The sequence below is a fragment of the Mobula hypostoma genome, chromosome 16, assembly GCF_963921235.1.
Source record: "Mobula hypostoma chromosome 16, sMobHyp1.1, whole genome shotgun sequence".
Lineage (NCBI taxonomy): Eukaryota > Metazoa > Chordata > Chondrichthyes > Myliobatiformes > Myliobatidae > Mobula > Mobula hypostoma.
Window position 1 is genome coordinate 48,437,280 of NC_086112.1, and position 18,780 is coordinate 48,456,059.

At 41.4% G+C, this 18,780-nt stretch overlaps 1 protein-coding gene across 2 annotated transcripts; it reads left to right on the forward strand.

Moving 5' to 3' along the window:
- The first annotated feature begins 16,987 nt into the window (after nt 1–16,987).
- On the forward strand, nt 16,988–18,579 carry gadd45ga (growth arrest and DNA-damage-inducible, gamma a). 2 transcript variants are annotated; one of them, XM_063069196.1, is made up of 4 exons: nt 16,988–17,160; nt 17,494–17,595; nt 17,710–17,923; nt 18,032–18,579. In XM_063069196.1, exons 1-4 carry the CDS (start codon nt 17,105–17,107, stop codon nt 18,143–18,145), a joined length of 486 nt encoding a protein of 161 aa, XP_062925266.1. In that variant the 5' UTR covers nt 16,988–17,104; the 3' UTR covers nt 18,146–18,579. The 2 variants fall into 2 exon arrangements, with proteins under 2 accessions (XP_062925266.1, XP_062925267.1); XM_063069197.1 differs by having other exon boundaries at nt 17,023–17,186.
- The last annotated feature ends 201 nt before the right edge of the window (nt 18,580–18,780 follow it).

Consider the following 18,780-nt stretch of genomic DNA (forward strand, 5'->3'; position numbering starts at 1 on the left):
GGAGTCCACCATTGACAGGCTGGAGGTATGGAGATCGGATGTTCAAGAGGACATACAAGAAACTGAGTGGGAAATGGCATGCTTAAAAGCCCAAAAACAATCAATTAACACGAGAATGAAGCTATTACAATACAAATGGTTAATGAGAACTTACATTACTCCGGTCAAACTGAACCGTTGGTCCTCTGACATCCCGGCCCGGACACTTGTGTTAAATGTTTAGCAGAAAAGGGTACTCTGTTTCACTGTGTATGGGACTGTCCAAAAATTTAAAGATACTGGAAAACAATTGTTCAGACTATATCTGAGCTTATTGGAGTAAAGGTGCTCCATCAAGCAAAAATGTGTGTACTAAGTATATATCCAAAGAACTTGACTGTTCGTCCAAAACAAGTCAGTTTTAATTGACTTTGGACTCCTACAGGCCAGGAGGATGATAGCTTTATCTTGGAGAAAAATGGATATACCTTCGATACATGTATGGGTGAAGGAGATGGCATCTTGTATTATATTGGAGAGACTGACTTACATAACCAGGGGAAGGGCAGGACAATTTGAAAATGTATGGAAACCTTTATTGGAGTTTATTGGACGTCAAGGTGTACAGTCATTTTGAAATGGCTGTGTGTTGTTGAGTGCTTCTATGGTTTTTTTTCTGATGTGTTTTTATTTTATTTCTTTATTAAATATGTGAAGTATGTGAAATGTTATATCTCTTTTCAATAGACAATAGGTGCAGGAGTAGGCCATTCAGCCCTTTGAGCCAGCACCACCATTCACTGTGATCATGGCTGATCATCCACAATCAGTACCCTTTTCCTGCCTTCTCCCCATGTCCCTTCACTCTGCTATCTTTAAGAGCTCTATCTAACTCTTTCTTGAAGAATCCAGAGAATTGGCCTCCACTGCCTTCTGAGGCAGAGCATTCCACAGAACCCTCTGTGTGAAAAAATTTTTTCCTCAACTCCGTTCTAAATGGTCTATCCCTTATTCTTAAACTGTGGCTTCTCGTTCTGGACTCCCCCAACATCAGGAACATGTTTCCTGCCTCTAGCGTGTCCAATCCCTTAATAATCTTATATGTTTCAATCAGATCCCATCTCTAAATTCTTCTAAATCCCATCTTCTAAATCCCATCTTCTAAATTCCAGTGTATACAACCCTAGTCGCTCCAATCTTTCAACATATGACAGTCCCTGGATCCCGGGAATTAACCTCATGTACCTACGCTGCACTCCCTCAATAGCTAGAATGTCCTTCCTCAAATTTGGAGACCAAAACTGTACACAATACTCCAGGTGTGGTCTCACCAGGGCCTTGTACAACTGCAGAAGGACCTCTTTGCTCCTATACTCAACTCCCCTTGTTATGAAGGCCAGCATGCCATTAGCTTTCTTCACTGCCTGCTGTACCTGCATGCTTGCTTTCAGAGACTGATGAACAAGGGCACCTAGATCTCATTGTACTTCCCCTTTTCATAACTTGACACCATTCAGATAATAATCTGCCTTCCTGTTCTTGCCACCAAAGTGGATAACCTCACATTTATTCACATTAAACTGCATCTGCCATGCATCTGCCCACTCACTCAACCTGTCCAAGTCACCCAGCAATCTCATAACATCCTCCTCACATTTCACACTGCCACCCAGCTTTGTGTCATCTGCAAATTTGCTAATGTTACTTTTAATCCTTTCATCTAAATCATTAATGTATATTGTAAATAGCTGCGGTCCCAGCACCGAGGCTTGCGGTACCCCACTATTCACGGCCTGCCATTCTGAAAAGGACCCATTAATCCCTACTGTTTGTTTCCTGTCTGCCAACCAATTTTCTATCCATGTCAGTACCCTACCTTCAATACCATTTGCTTTAATTTTGCACACTAGCCTCCTATGTGGGACCTTATCAAAGGCTTTCTGAAAGTCCAGGTACACTACATCCACTGGCTTTCCCATGTCCATTTTCATAGTTACATTCTCAAAAAATTCCAGAAGATTAGTCAAGCATGATTTCTCCTTTGTAAATCCATGCTGTCTCAGACCGATCCTGTTACTGCTATCCACATGTGCCGCTATTACATCTTCTATAATTGATTCCAGCATCTTCCCCACCACTGATGTCAGACTAACTGGTCCATAATTGCCTGTTTTCTCTCTCCCTCCTTTCTTGAAAAGTGGGATAACATTAGCAACCCTCCAATCCGCAGGAACTGATCCTGAATCTATGGAACATTGGAAAATGATTACCAATGCATCCACGATTTCTAGAGCCACCTCCTTAAGTACCCTGGGACACAGACCATCAGGCCCTGGGGATTTATCAGCCTTCAGTCTCATCAGTTTACCCAACACCATTTTGTGCCTGATGGTAATTTCCTTCAGTTCCTCTGTTACCCTAGGTCCTCTGGCCACTATTACATCTGGGAGATTGTTTGTGTCTTCCCTAGTGAAGACAGATCCAAAGTACCTGTTCAGCTTGTCGGCCATTTCCTTGTTCCCCATAATAATTTCACCCATTTCTGTCTTCAAGGGCCCAACTTTGGTCTTAACTAATTTTTTCCTCTTCACATACCTGAAGAAGGTTTCACTATCCTCCTTTGTATTTTTGGCTTGCTTACCTTCGTACCTCATCTTTCCCCTCCGTATTGCCTTTTGAGTTACCTTCTGTTGCTCCTTTGATGATTGTGGAAAAACATGAGGACAAGTTTCACTATTTGGTTTAATTATTAAATCTGGTCAAAATGCAGAATGTTAAAATGACAGAATTAAAGGTACTGTATCTGAATGCTCACAGCATTGGCAAGAAGGTAATTGAATTAGTGCTACAAATAAAAATAAAGGTATGGTCTAATTGTCATTATGGATATCTGGCTACAGCCTGACAAAAGCAAGGAGCTAAGTATTAGAGTATTTCAAAGATTCATTTTAATATCAGAGAATGTATAGTACACAATCTTAAATTCTTACTCTTCACAGACATCCACGAAACATAAAACCCCATAGAATGAATGATAGAAACATCAAAACCCTGAAGCCCCCACCCTTTGCACAAGCAGCAGCAGAAGCAACAACCCCCCCCCCACTCGCACCAGCAGGAGCACTGAACCCTCCCCACCCCACCATCAAGTTAGCAACAGTAAAAGCCCCCTAAAGAGATCTTGATCCAGAGTCCACCAAAACTACAATCCGTAACCCAGCACATCGGTATGTCAGACAGGCTCTCGCTCTCTCTCTCTCTCATTCCATCCAAGGCATTTGGCATTTGGCACTTGACATTTAGGAAGAACGGACAAAAAAGAATGGTGCAGCACTACTAGTGGAGATTGGGGCAGTTGTGAGAAATCACTTTGGCTTGGCAGATTATGTTGTGGAACTAGAATCAATCTGGATCAGCTATAAAAGTAGCAAAGGACAGCAAACATTTGTTTGAATACAGTAGGTCACCACATAGTAATTGCTACATTGGATATGGCATAAAATTAGAGATGTATGTGACAGTGATAACACAGTAATCGTGGAAAAGTTAGACTAAAAACATATTTCCTGTAATAAGGTGGAAGATTAATTAACTGAATGTAGACAAGATGTGTTTTTCAGGTGAATATGATGAGAAGCCAAGTGAGGAATAAGTTATTTTTGTACTTTTGTGATTTATTAATGCTCTTGTTGTCAATAGACCATAATATGACAGAATTTGAAGATGAATTAGAAGTGCTATAATTCAGTGCAAAACTAGGGTCTCAAATCTAAACAAAGGGAACAATGAAGGTATGAGAAGAGAATTGATTGAGAGAATACATTGAAAGGTATAATGATGATAATTTGCAAGTAAGTCTATTTTAAGTTACAAAAACCCAAGAAGTGGTGCATGAATGACAAGAGAATGTAAAGACAGAAATAAATTCAAGGAATAGGCTGATAAGATTGCCAAAAATAGCAATTGGCCTGAAGATTGGGAGCAGTTTAGATTAATCAAAGCTTAGAAAAGGAGGGAGAAAGAAAAGAGTGAACTATATAACCTTTGGCTTAACAAGAATAGTAGGGAAAGTTCTAGAATTTATTTAATAAATATGTAAAAAAAAGCTTGAAAAAATTACAAAACTGAGCAAGTCAATATGGATATATAAAAGGGCAATAATGTTTGACTGATGGGGTTCTTTTATGAAGTTACTCATGGAATAGATGGGGGGAGGGGAACCAATATATGGGATGTATTTGGAGTTTGGAAAGGTTTTGACAAGAACTTTCTGCAAAAGATTGGTTACCAAAATTTTACTGCAGTGCGTGGATTTAGTGGTAATATACTGACATAAACGGAAAATTGGTTCTCAGTCAGAAAAGAAAGCATAAAATAAACAGATCATTTTTGGATTGGTAGGATATGTCTAGTAGGGTAGCACAGGATCAGGTTTGAGGAGCCAGTTCTGTGTGACCTTAGTACCATGTCACTAAAGCAAGAGGGCCTGTAAGGTTGCTTCAAGGGGGATTTGGACAAGTAGAATGAATTGATGAAAACACGAATGATAGAAAATAATGTGAAAAATGTGATGTTCGTCAGTTTGGTGCATGCATCAGAAAAGTGAAGCACTTATTACAAGGTGGGGGATAGTTCAACAAGTTTCTGAACATTAAAGTAAATTTGGTGTATGGCAGTAGTGTGGGAGAATGGTGCTGAGGTAGGTTGCCTATGATCCTAATGAGTGTTCAGCAGTCTGAAAGGATGAGATGGCCTATTCCTTATGTCTGCTGGTTCTGAACACAACAGGCAGGGGAAAAAGTCAACTCTGCATCTACCTTTCAAGCCCATTAAAAAGTTGTATTTTTCAAACTTTTAACTAGGGTAATATAGTATCAATCACTGATCAGTCATTTATTTCTGGTCATACACAATTTTTAATGATTCCATAAAATTTCACTTAAGTTGCATTGATGTGGCATGTACTAGAAAGACAAACTTCTGGTAATTGCCCCCCCCCCATCCCCTTCACCATTCCTATTCCTGTTTCCTGCTCTCACATTATCCCTTCATCACTTCCCTCTGGTGCTTCACCAGCTGGTCCTGATCAAGGGCTTCAAACTGAAACGTTGACTGTGCTGTTTTCCATAGACGCTGCCTGACCTGCCGAGTTCCTCCAGCATTTTGCATGTGTGGCATTTACTAGAGTTTGACCATGCCAGTGTAGAATTAGATTATGTCTGTTTCATTGCCACAGAGTAGTTTTTTATACATTTTATTTATTTAGAGAAACAGTGCAGAACAGGCCCTTCTGGCCTAATGAGCCACACCACCCAGCAGTCCTGCTATTTTACACTAACCTAATCACACGACAATTTACAATGACCAGTTAACCTATGAACTGGTGCCTCTTTGGACTGTGGGAGGAAACCGGAGCACCCGGAGGAAACCCATACAATCATGCAGCGAGAACGTACAAACTCCTTACAGAATGGGGCTGGAATTGAACTCTGAACTCTGGAACGCCCTAAGCTGTAATAGCATTGCATTAACCGTTGTGTTTCTGTGGGACCCCTTTCTGTATAAGGGAAGGGTACTACAACCGAGTTCCAAGGACTGAATATCATTCAATGAATATGAACAGTCTACATGTCGGAAACAAAAGAAAACAAGTAGTAGCCATTGGTGATGGTTGCCATGGTTGCATAATGATGAAAAATGATCATTTCAGTTTGCATGTGAATTTAACAGTTACTGGTTGGACTCACATAAAGCTTCGACACGATCTGTACATTTGCCACTGCACTCAATATTCACCCACCCCCTACACTCACAACCTTTGGAATACACTGGGGCAAATAACCAAGGATACTTTGTCAGAAGATTCCACCTTTGGAGCCAGTAACTCTGCCATGTCATAGAAACATCCTTAATTAGAGAAGCTTCATCAGTCATACATTACTACCAATCAATATCTTGCATTTCTTTTCCTGTCTGTAAATAAATAAGTGGAGCTGGGGTGTTGATATGGGAAAGAGCGTGGAGGTGGGGCAAACCACATTGCTCTAACAAAACACTGATATAAATTTATATAGATTTCTGTGGCGTAGCATGCTAAGTCACTGTAAACTCACCCACGTCTGTGAAATACAATCAAATAGTTAAAAAGTTGTGAATAGCTTTGACACAAGAAATGTAGCACATTCAGTACAGGAGAAAGACCACTGCCACCTTCAATATAACACAGGTTGCTTAATAGCTGTGGTTTTGTCAAGGTCACCTTTGAATTATTTAAGTGGCAATTCATCAGCAGCAACAGTACCCTGTGGGTGAATTCAACACAAAAGCAGCCTAGAAATGGAGTAAAAATTGGTGTGTGTGGGGGGGGGGGAAGGGGAGTCACAATTTAAAACAGCAGTAAAAAACTGCTCTACTCTGGGTTAACACAATTTTTCAAGCACTCAGTGTTCTTTCAGTTAGAGTTGCCAAAACAAATTTCTATCCAGCAGCTTGTTAATGTCAATAGAGGTATAGGTCTCAGATATGGTTAGCCAAACCTTAATCAGTGTTCCCACTACTCCTTTGGATAGTTTCAAAACCAAGTGAATGCATGTTTAAGTTGTCTTGAGACAAATTAGAAACCAAACGCTTGTCTATTCTAGGACAATTCATTGAACAAGATAAGAAGTTGAATTAATATCTTGAGTACAACCAGATGGCATTCTGTTTGATTTGATCTATACAAATAGTATGGAAGACTTGCTTTTCGCTCTATCCTGGTACACGTGACAATAGTAAGGCCAATTCCAATTCTGCTCCAACCAATAGATTTTGTGCCATATATGACACTACTCACATATCTAATGAGTTAGGCCATAAAAGTAATGAGTACAGCTCTATCCCAGCCAAAATAAGGCTCTTAATGCTCATGCAAACATCCATTTGTCAACTCTTTAGCTTATGATCTTTCTCTATTCCATGAAACATGCCCATTGGACAAATAGACACACATTAGAGTGACTGATTGCCCAATAGCAGCACCTAGACAATGGGAAAACATATGTTAGACTCCTGTTAATGGATTCCAGCTTTGTGTTCAGCACCAATATCCCCTCACTACTAACCAAGAAGCTTGAAATCCTGGGCCTCTGTATCTCCCTCTGCAACTGGATCTTCCTAATTATCAGGAGACTGTAGTCAGTCTGTATTAGTATTGACATCTGTTCTTTACTGACAATCATTGCGGGTGCACCTCAAGCGTGCATGCTTAGCCCATTGCTCTACTCTCTGCACTCATGACTGTGTAGATCAGTGGTCCCCAAGGAAGTGATATAATGGCGATATGAAACGGTATGAGTCAGCTGCACCTTTCCTCATTCCCTGTCACGCCCACTGTTAAACTTGTCGGTCATTAACCTACAACTACTCAATGAGTAAAAACCAAATGTCGCTTGAGAGTTTCTTTGGAAGAGGTGGTAGGGGACATAAAAAGTCTAACGATGACGATAACGCAGAGACAGCTGAGGCTGAGACTGCAAAAAAAAAAGAAAGCTTCCTTCAACAGAAAATACGACGAGTCGTACATAAATATGGCTTTATTGCGACCGGTGACTCGCACGCTCCAAGCCCCCTGTGTGTGATATGTGGAGACAAGCTATCTAATGAGGCAATGAAGCCCTCAAAACTGCTTCGGCACATTGAGTCCAAGCACCCTGCACTCAAGACAAACCCGCTGAGTTTTTTGAGCAGAAAAAACATGAGTAAGCGGGACAGAAGCAAGTGTTGACAGCCAGCACCTCCACAAATGCTGCTGCTCTGAGAGCGTCGTACTTAGTGGCTAGCCGTATTGCTAAGGCTAAGAAGCCTTTCACTGTCGGTGAAGAATTGATTCTGCCTGCTGCCAAGGACATGTGCCGTGAACTGTTGGGAGAAGCTGCAGCTAACAAGATAGCACAGGCTTCTCTTTCAGCAACCACAGTTTCAAGGAGAATCGATGACATAGCGGAGGACATCGAAGCACAGCTGTTGGAACGGCTTAATGAGTCACCATGGTATGCTATCCAGGTCGATGAGACTACCGATGTCAACAACAAGGCAATATTGCTGGTTTATGTGCGATTTTTGTTTCAAGACGATGTTCAGGAGGATATGTTGTGTGCACTGCCGCTGCCAACTAACACAACTGGGGCAGAACTATTCAAGTCTTTGATTGACTACATGTCAGGCAAACTGGACTGGTCATTCTGTGTTGGAATATGCACAGACAGGGCTGCAGTTATGACTGGACAGCTGTCTGGTTTCACTATCTGAGTCAGAGAGGTTGCTCCTGAATACCAGTCTACACACTGTGTCACACACAGGGAAATGCTGGCGGGCCGAAAAATGTCACCTGATCTTAACAGCGTATTGAGCGACGTTGTTGAAGTTATCAATCACATCAAAGCAAAGGCCCTGAACTCGTGTCTGTTTGAGCAGCTTTGCGAGGAAATGGATGCAGAGCATAAACGCCTTCTCTCACGCACTGAGGTCAGGTGGCTATCAAGGGGGAGAGCCCTGGCCAGGGTTTTTGAGTTAAGAGAGAAGCTACAGAGATTTCTTTCAGGAAGAAAGACACCACTGGCAGCACACTTCAGTGACGAGGAGTGGATAGCAAAACTCGCTTATCTGTGTTACATCTTCAACCTGCTAAATGAACTCAATTTGTCACTTCAGGGGAGAATGACAACTGTCTTCAAGTTGACATATAAAGTGTTTGCTTTCAAAGCCAAACTGGAACCATGGGGACAGCGAGTGGACAGGGGCATATTTGACATGTTCCCAACATTAGCTGGGACTTTGGGAGGGACTGAGGCTGCACCGTCCTCCTCACAGCTGGTGCGCGAACACCTATCTTCGCTGTCGACAGAATTCGAGCGTTACTTCCCAACCACAAATGACCCAAGACATGCAAAGGAATGGGTCCATGACCCATTTGTTAATGTCCCCGGAGAATCATACATGTCAGCGCGGGAAGAAGATCAACTCCTTGAGCTTGCAAATGATGGTGGGCTGAAAAGTATGTTTGACATAACATCTCTGCCGGCATTCTGGATCAAGGTCAAGGCTGGATATCCTGAGATAGCCACGAAAGCACTGAAAACGTTGCTTCCATTTCCAACATCATATCTCTGTGAAGTGGGCTTTTCTGCAATGAACGCAACGAAAACTAAATTGTGGAATAGACTGGACACAAGGAACCCCCTTCGAGTATCACTGTCTCCCGTCACACCTCGATGGGATCGTCTTGTTGCAGGGAAACAAGCCCAGGGCTCCCACTGATTCAGCGATATTGGTGTGTTGCAATGATTTTATATGTTCATACGAGGAAAATATGCGCTGTGTGTTTAGTATCCAAATATTACTTAAAATGTTATGATGCTATTGACTTATAATTGACTTATCACTATATTCATGCGAGGAAAATATGCACTGTGTGTTTAATGTTAAATTCGTTAGATAAACCCCTTTAGAAACAAAATTGAGTGTATTAGCCACTTATAACTGACTTATAGTTGACTTATCACCTATATTCCAGTTGTGATTAACACCCTTCCCCCCACCCCGTTGGTTGGTCCGCAAGAATATTGTAAATATTAAACCGGTCCGTGGTGCAAAAAAGTTTGGGGACCTCTAGTATAGATAGATGGAGCTCAAACATCATCCATAAATTTGTCGAAGACGCCATTGTTGTTTATATGGGTTGGCGCAGCGTTGGGGGCTGATGGGGCCCATACTGTACTGTTCAATATTCTATGTTGTTGGCAGGATATCAGATAGCGACAAGGACGCACACAGGACCGAGATAGAATGGCTCTTTGAGTGGCATTGTAACAACTTTGCCCTAATGTCAGCAAGAGCAAGGAAGTGATTGAGGACTTCAGGAAGGGGAAGATAGGAGAACACACACCAGTCCTCATTGAGGGGTCAGTGGTGAAAGGGTAAGCCACTTCAAGTTCCTGGGTTTCATCAGCTCAGAAGATCTATCCAGGGCCCAACACATTGATGCAATCACAAAGAAGGCGCACCAGTGCATCTACTTTATTAAGGAGTTTGAGAAGATTTGGTATGTGACACTGTAATTTCCCCTGGGATCAATAATGTACTTATCTATTTATCTACGTCACCAAAGACTTGCAAATTCCTATGGATGTATGCTGGAGAGTATTCTGACAAGTTGCATCCTAGCCTGGTATGGACCCTCCACTGCACAGGATCATAACAGGTTGTAGACTCAACCAGTTTCATCAGAGGCAAAGCCCTACCTACCATCAAGGACATTTTCAGGAGCAGTGTCCATTACTATAGATCCTCACTCTCTGGGACATGCCATTTTGCATTAATACCATCAGGGAGGAGATACGAGAGCTTGAAAAACCACACAGAATGTTTTATGAACAGCTTCTTCTCCTTCACCATCAGAATTCTGAGCTGTCCATGAGCCTATGAACACAACCTCATTACCTTTTGAACCATTTATTTACTTCTGTAACTTCCGCTTTTCTTTGTGGTTTGCATTGTTCTGCTGCGACAAAGCAACAAAATTTCATGACATATGTCAATGATACTAAACCCAATTCACATTCTGCTTCACTTTTAATGAGCATTTAGTAATATGATATTGGTTGATTTATGATCAAAAGCCTGTGGCTAGTGATCTACCTCTCCAAGAGGACCACAGCCTTGTCGTAGTTTGGAGGCTTGTTTGCCTCAGTGATTCAGAGAGCTATGTTGGATGCAGTCAGGGCTTTATACTTTGGCTCTTGGTAGGGTCACCCATGCCAAACAGGTCAAAGAGTGGTCACCAGACTAAGTGTGGTCCACTGGTACTTTAGGTTCTGAGGTTCAGCTCAGGGCTAACAATGAGGTGTTGCATTTATTGTGCACAGCCCTCTGGTGAAAAATGATATCATATCTGTTAAATAGGGGCCTTGGACAATACTGATTTGATGGAGAATGGACATGAAAGCACAGAGGAACATCTGGAGAAATTTCTGAAACGCCCGTTCGCTGCTGTCACTACTGTGTGGTCGGGAATCTTTTGGAGGGTAGGCCTCAAAACCCCGGCCTTGCCTGCTTTTGGGGACCGAGAAGGAGGTCGAATCGTTTGCACAGAGATGACGCTCAGTACTCGGTGTCGGAGAGCTGATCAGAGCTCAAAGTTTTCAGATGACTCAGAGTTGGATTGTGGTCGGCATGGCAGGGAGAGTTTTTCTTCCTTCTCCCGTCTATGTGAGATGTGGGACATTTGAGAAACCTTGAATGTTACTGTGCTCATGGACTTCTTCATCAAGTTATGGTACTGTTGTACTGTTGTAACTATATGTTAGAATTATGTGGTTTTGTCAGTTTCTTCAGTCTTGGTTTGTCCTGTGTTTTGTGATATCACACCGGAGGAAATAATGTATCATTTCTTAATGCATGCATTACTAAATGACGTGTCTTCATAATCATATTGAGGTCAGGACATACAGTATACCATGAATGGTAGGGCACTCAGGAGTACTGAGGTACAAAGGCACCTTGGTGCACAAGTCCAAAGGTTCTAGAAGGTGCAACACAGGTAGATATGGTGGTGAAGGAGTTATTTGGGATGCTTTCCTTCATTAGCCAAAGAACTGAGTATAGGGAAATGTTAGTCCAACTTTACAAAACATTGGTTAAAGTAGAGTCAAAATATTCCGTTCTGGTCACCACGTGAAGAGGGCACGATTACACTGGAGATATTTGCCTGCATGTTGCTGGCAAAAGTAAATTTCAGTTATGAAGAAACATTGGATAGGCTGGGTTTGTTCCCTTTGGAGTGGTGAGGGCGAGGAAGGATAGAGGTGTACAGAATTATGATAGGCAGAGAAAGTTTGATAACAAAAAATTATTTCTCCATGGCAAGGATATCAAAGACCAGAGGGCAGGGGGTTGTGAAGAATAAGAGGTTAGAGAGGACCTGAGGATTTTTTTTCATCAAAAGGGTAATTATACTTTAACTTTATATTTTACTTTATACTTTATTATCGCCAAATAATTGGTACTAGAACGTACAATCATCACTGCGCTATTTGATTCTGCGCTTCACACTCCCTGGATTACAAATATTAAAAATAGTTAAAATTAGTAAACATTAAAAATTTAATTTATAAATCATAAATAGAAAATAGAAAAATGGGAAGTAAGGTAGTGCAAATAAACCAAGAGGCAGGTCCGTATATTTGGAGGGTACGGCCCAGATCCGGGTCAGGATCCATTCAGCAGTCTTATCACAGTTGGAAAGAAGCTGTTCCCAAATCTGGCCGTATGAGTCTTCAAGCTCCTGAACCTTCTCCCGGAGGGAAGAGGGACAAAAAGTGTGTCGGCTGGGTTGGTTGTGTCCTTGATTATCCTGGCAGCACTGCTCCAACAGCGTGCGGTGTAAAGTGAGTCCACGGACGGAAGATTGGTTTGTGTGATGTGCTGCACCGTGTTCACGATCTTCTGCAGCTTCTTTTGGTCTTGGACAGGACAACTTCCATACCAGGTTGTGATGCACCCTAGAAGAATGCTTTCTACGGTGCATGTATAAAAATTAGTGAGGGTTTTAGGGGACAGGCCAAATTTCTTTAGTTTTCTCAGGAAGTAAAGGCGCTGGTGGGCCTTCTTGGCAGTGAACTCTGCTTGGTTGGACCAAGTCAGGTCATTTGTGATATTGACCCCAAGGAACTTAAAGCTTTTGACATGTTCCACTTGCGCACCACCGATGTAAATTGGGTCGTGCAGTCTGCTACTCCTTCTGAAGTCAACAACCAATTCCTTCCTCTTGCTGACATTGAGGGATAGGTTATTGTCTTCGCACCATGCCACCAGGTTCTTAATTTCCTCTCTGTACTCAAACTCATCATTACCCGAGATACGGCCTACAATTGTTGTGTCATCAGCAAACTTATTTGAAGTTTTGAATAAAGTATCTGAAAAAGTGTAGAGGCAGGCACTCTAACAATATTTAAAAAGCATCCACATAAGCACTGGGACACCAAACCAGGCAAGCCATGGCACCAAGTGTTGGTAAATGGGGTTAGTACTGGTGATTGGCATTGACATGACGGGCTGAAAGGTCTGCTACTGACTCAATGACCCCAAAATTAAGGGGTAAAACCTTGAACAGCAAGTTAAGAAATAAATAGCAAAAATGCATTGTGAGATGCTGCATTCCCTCAAAACACCAAATTAATTTAATTAAAAATAATTTTTGCAATCCATTACTTCTCTTATATAGGAAAGAAAATATCTGTTGTTCAGAAGCAAGCTAAAAGTGATCTTGGTAATCTGTTTTCAAAAACTGAGCAGTTATAGTAGATATTTCCAACAAAAAGCAATAGAAGTAATTACAGATATCACTGAAAAAACAAAGAAAGAGATCCAACTTTATTTGTTACTTCAACCATGTCTCTTGCATCTGGTAGACCTTGTTCCCAAAGTAAAGGACTTTCTACTTTGGACATAAACAGCAATGAATGGGCTCATTGATCATGAAATTACCCAAGGTTTTTGAATGAAGATATGCTTCAAATTTCAATCTAACCTTGTACTCAGCATCAGTAAGACCAAGGAATTGAGTGTGGACATCAGGAAGGGGAAGTTAAGGGATCACACACCAGTTCTCATCGAGGGATCAGCAGTAGAAAGGGTGAGCAGCTTTAAGTCTCTGGGCGCCAACATCTCTGACAATCTATCCTGGGCCCAACATATTGATGCAATTACAAAGAACATACAACAGTGACTATATTTCATTAGAAGTTTGAGGAGACTTAGTATTTCACCAAAGACACACACGAATTTCTACAGATGTACGATGGAGAGCATTCTCACTGATTGCACCACCGTCTGGTATGGACAGGCCTCTGGACAGGATTGGAAAAAGGCTGCAGAAATGTGTAAACTCGGCCAGTTCCATCATGAGCACCAACCTCCCCAGCATCAAGGGCACCTTCCTGAGGTTATCCCTCAGAAAGGTAACATTCATCATTAAGGACCCCCATCACACCAGGACATGCCCTTTTCTCATTGATACCATCAAGGAGGAGGTACAGGAGCCTGAAGACACACACTCAACATTTCAGGAATAGTTTCTTCACCTCTGCCATCAGATTTATGAATGGACAATGAATACATGAACACTACCTCACTATTTTTTTGCTCTCTTTTTGCACAACTTATTGAATTTAATTTTTAAAATATTTTTAATTGTAATTTATAGTTTTTATTACATAGTGCAATGTACTTCTGCCATAAAACAACATATGCCAGTGATATTAAAGTTGATCCTGATTATGAAACTAAATTGTACAATTAGAACTTAAAACTCATTCTGAATCAGTGCAAACAAATAGCATGATAAAATATAAACGATCTAAGAGTGGTAACTTGGTGTAAGTTTACTAATACAGTCAGAAAATAGACTTATCATCACAAGAAGCATTTTTAATGAACAGTTACTGCACACTCTGTTGGTAACTTAACTTAAAAATCATGAAGATGACTTTAACAATTTTAACAACTATACAACTGTACTAACTAGTTTTACTGTTGCATGCTAACCTGTCCATTAGAGACAAAATATTGGTTGCTAGTGAAAAACATTTAAAATTTGTATACCAATGACTTTGCACTTTAAAAATTTGCAGAATTTGATGAGATCCTGGAATAGTTGAAAATAAGCACAATTGGCAGAAACTCTTGATCTGAGGGCAAACCTGCATCCAATGTAATTTTTAAACCATTTTTTAAAAAGATAATGGCAGTTGATGTAACTTAAACTTAAAATTATGTGATTTTTTTATGCTGGTTGATTGACTCCAAGTGGATAGAGTTAATGTGAGCTTCACGCCATTAAGGCCTAGTATCATACTGCCTCCATGACTTACATCAAAATCCATTGTAAAGCATCAGTCCACATTAATATGATGCAGTTTTAAATACCTATTATGTTTTTATGACACATTTGCTTCCCTGAAGCGTGCATGAAGGTAAAATATTACCTTGATAGCTTGCATATGCACAAGATGATAGCCCAGGTACACCATTGTATTGATTTTGTGCAGAGGTGAGTCATATGACTCATACAATCAAAAATGGTTGCACGATTTATTATTCAGTAGGTGATAGAAAAACTGCTCATATTTCCTTCTCTAAAGAGTTCAGCATCACTTGATTGCCTCAAAATTAAAGCATTATACATATTCCATTAAAGTTGATGACAGTGGTAACCTTTGCAACTACAAATAATCCATACTTTGTGCCCAATATGGATGGTTGAAATACTCAGCAATAGTTCCAAATAGTATCTTCTAGATACGTTTCCCCATCAAAACATGACTTTTTACAATAATCAGCTGTTACCCCTTGACAGGTAATTAATTTTGATAAATCTTACCATGTCTCTGTGCCTAAGTCATTTTCACCTCTGAATTTATGGGAAGTAAGCACCAATGCAGACTACTTGAACCCTATTCTATTGTTTGATGTGCGGCAATCTCAGAAATCACAAAACATTAATCTATTAAAGCTTTCATATTAGCACATTTCACTTGGGTTTGTGTACATAAAGTTATTTTGCATGAAGAGAAGAGGAGAACGAAGAGAAAATAAATTAGTTTAGAGAATTAGGATCTGTGTTGTTTTAATAACTACCGCCACTAGATGGACCACTCACACATTACATTATGCTGGTAACGGCGAATAAAGACTTGAATAAACTTCACCCTCACATAGACCCCGAACTCGGACAACAAAGGCAAATTTATCTAAAGAAAACGTATTGAAGGTTGGTTCTACAGTCATTTCCCTTGAAGTTTACAGATCGGTTACATTTATTTCAGCTATATTTTGCAGCTTCCTTCCAAAACAGAGTAACTCTGACATCACTCATTGTTTCCTCGTCGAGTAAGGATTTATACACCAATTACAGTTCACAGCAGACAAGTAGCACTTTAAAAAATCTGTTAAAATACACATTTGTTAAGTATAGAACACGGCACATAATTTAGAACATCTAGTTCAGCAAAAGTGAGGGATAGGGTATTGAGGGAAGCTACGAAACTTCCATTACAACTTTCATATAAATTCAAAGTAAATCTAATTTCAAAGTACGTATATGTCATCTTGAGATTATTTTGCTTGCATTTACGGAAAAATCAGGATACACAACAGAATTTACGGCAAATTATGAATAACAAAGGCTGACAAACAACACTCTGCAAAACAAGACAAATCGTGCAAATAACAAAAAAGTAAATAAATAATATTGTGTTTCCAGGTTGTGGATTCATGCCTGCGATGATTTTTTGACTAAGTATTGGGACCGTGCATCTCCAATTATACCATTAACCACATTCCACCCCCTCCCAAACACACACCACACACACAGCAGTCCGACTAAAGTGGCAGCTGTAGCAATGTTTCAATGGGGTAAAAAAGGTTAATCGGACCGGGTATGTAATGTTACCACACGCCACAAACTCTGCTTCAAGTTCTATTGTGCTCCCTTTAGATATGATAATGAGCAGCGTGTGCCATGCACTGCCCTAGAGAGAGAGAGAAACTTCTTTGCTTTCCCCCCTTATCTGTTGCGACAATGACAAGTTATTGCATTATATCATCAATAAAAATGTGGAGAAAATTACAAGCAGCTAATTGTAGCACATATTCATTTAAATGTAAAGAAAGTTGGTTCAAATAAGAAGATACATAATTTGCAACTGCGCATTTAAAATTGCTGTAATGCAACCTTTTACCCAATTTTCTACTTCTACTTGGCTCTCAGCTTAATTAGTAATATATTACTCTTCTAAGAAAAACAATCTCCACCCATTAGTTTCCCCCAGTAACAACTAGAAACCGATTTTGCCCCACGTGGGGAAACGGTTCTACATAAGTAATGAGCTTGCTGTCTGGTCCAATCAGGCAGCGCGGGGGCCGCGCATAATGAGTGCGCGGTATAAGAGGGGCGGCGGGCGAGCCTGCGGCTAGTCTGCCTGAGCGAGCCCGACTGGGGATTGGACTTTAAACGTAGCTGGTGCAGTCTCGCCTTTTAAATCCCGCCGCGATCCTTGCGTCCTCCTGCTTTTAAATACACAGAATCATGACCCTCGAGGAATTCAACGGAGTTGAGGAGCAGCAAGTGGAAAGCTCTGAAAGGTGCGGGCCGGGTGCATTTACTGCAGGCGAGTGCGGAGCTTGGGTACCGAGGGAGGGCGGGCGGCTGTTGCCTGGATCCCGGCGGCTCGAGTGCTCGGTGTCGGTTAGTGCGCGAGGGGTGGGAGTGCGGCTCTGGGTCCGTTTGAAAAGTCGGCAGCCGCTGAAGAACGCGGCGGCTGCAACTGCTCGTCTCTCAGCGGGAGGCGAGCCCGGGACTGCGGCGGGAGAGGGTGGCCGCAGCCGGCTGCTCCCTCCCTCCCTCCCGGGGCTGGTACCTGGAGCGAGTTTATTCGGTGGTTTAACACATGTTTCTACCCCTCTTCTGATTTTTAGGATGCAAGTTGCTGGCAAAGCCCTGGAGGAGTTGCTGAGCTCAGCACAACGGCAGCATTGCTTGACGGTTGGAGTCTACGAATCTGCAAAAGTCATGAATGTGTAAGTTCTTGCTACCTCTTCCAAATGCACCGCGCCCCAGCCCAGCAAATGCAGTCATATTCATCGTGCTCGGGGAGCGATTTGGTGGATAACCGTGACTGTTTTTGTTTGCAGTGACCCGGATAGCGTAGTGCTTTGCCTCCTTGCCAGCGACGAACAGGATGAAGGTGACATCGCTCTGCAAATCCACTTCACTTTAATTCAGGCATTTTGCTGCGATAATGACATCAACATAGTGAGAGTGAATGATATTCAGAGGCTGGTCGAGATCGTTGGCAGCGGTGCTGACAATGAGGAGCCTAGAGACATGCACTGCATTCTCGTCACTGTAAGTGTTCCTTTTGCATAATTTTAGTGTTAACTCTCGAACTGTTTGATAATGGAACTATATCTTTGGTGTCTGACCCCATTTAACATTACTTTTTATTGTATTCAGAATCCAAGCCAAGACTCCTGGAAAGATCCAGCTTTAGAAAAACTTGGTGTCTTCTGTGAAGAGAGTCGTTACACCAATCAATGGGTCCCCAACATCTCCTTTCCTGAACGTTGAAAGTTGTTGCAAAGACTTTGGTGGTTGCTAGAAATGTGTTTTGAAGTCTCTAAGGGAAAAATGGTGACTTGGTGGGTCTACAGAATAGACTGGTGAACTGACCAGTCTCGTCGATGTGATGACCAGTATGCTGTGGTGATGAAACCAGAGGTAGTGATGAGGACTGGTGATTGCAAATGGTTGGTAAAAACGGACTGTGGCGCACAACAGCTGGGACCTGGAGCAGTGAAAAGGAGATGGAAGTATATTGTGCATCTCTGCATATGCTGCAGAGCTGTTTATGCAACTTGAAGGATGAATGTTTGCATCGGGTTAGACTGTAGGACTGTCTGATGCTAAGTACACTTGTGAAATAGTTAATGTTGACTGCCACAATGGACTTCCAAGGTCTCATTTGCAGTTGAACTTGATGCAATCTTTAAGTATACTTTGTTTCATGTAAAGTAACAAATTAAATGCTTAAAAGTACATAAGTGTTCAGTCTGTTTTTCCTAATAGAATTGTGGTTACAGTGCAAAAAAACATCGGTTGTGCTGCTTACGCATAAAATTGGATCAAATTGTCACCCACCTGCATTAACAACATGGGTTATAACTCTTAACTAAGTAGCAAGGTACTACCTGGTTGCAACTTCT

Bases quoted from the DNA above. Each gene is read 5' to 3' on its own strand.
- gadd45ga (XM_063069196.1), top strand. From the start codon at position 17,105: ATGACCCTCGAGGAATTCAACGGAGTTGAGGAGCAGCAAGTGGAAAGC. The intron at 17,161-17,493 runs GTGCGGGCCGGG...TCTGATTTTTAG, and splicing joins CAAGTGGAAAGCTCTGAAAG to GATGCAAGTTGCTGGCAAAG. The intron at 17,596-17,709 runs GTAAGTTCTTGC...TTTTGTTTGCAG, and splicing joins TCTGCAAAAGTCATGAATGT to TGACCCGGATAGCGTAGTGC.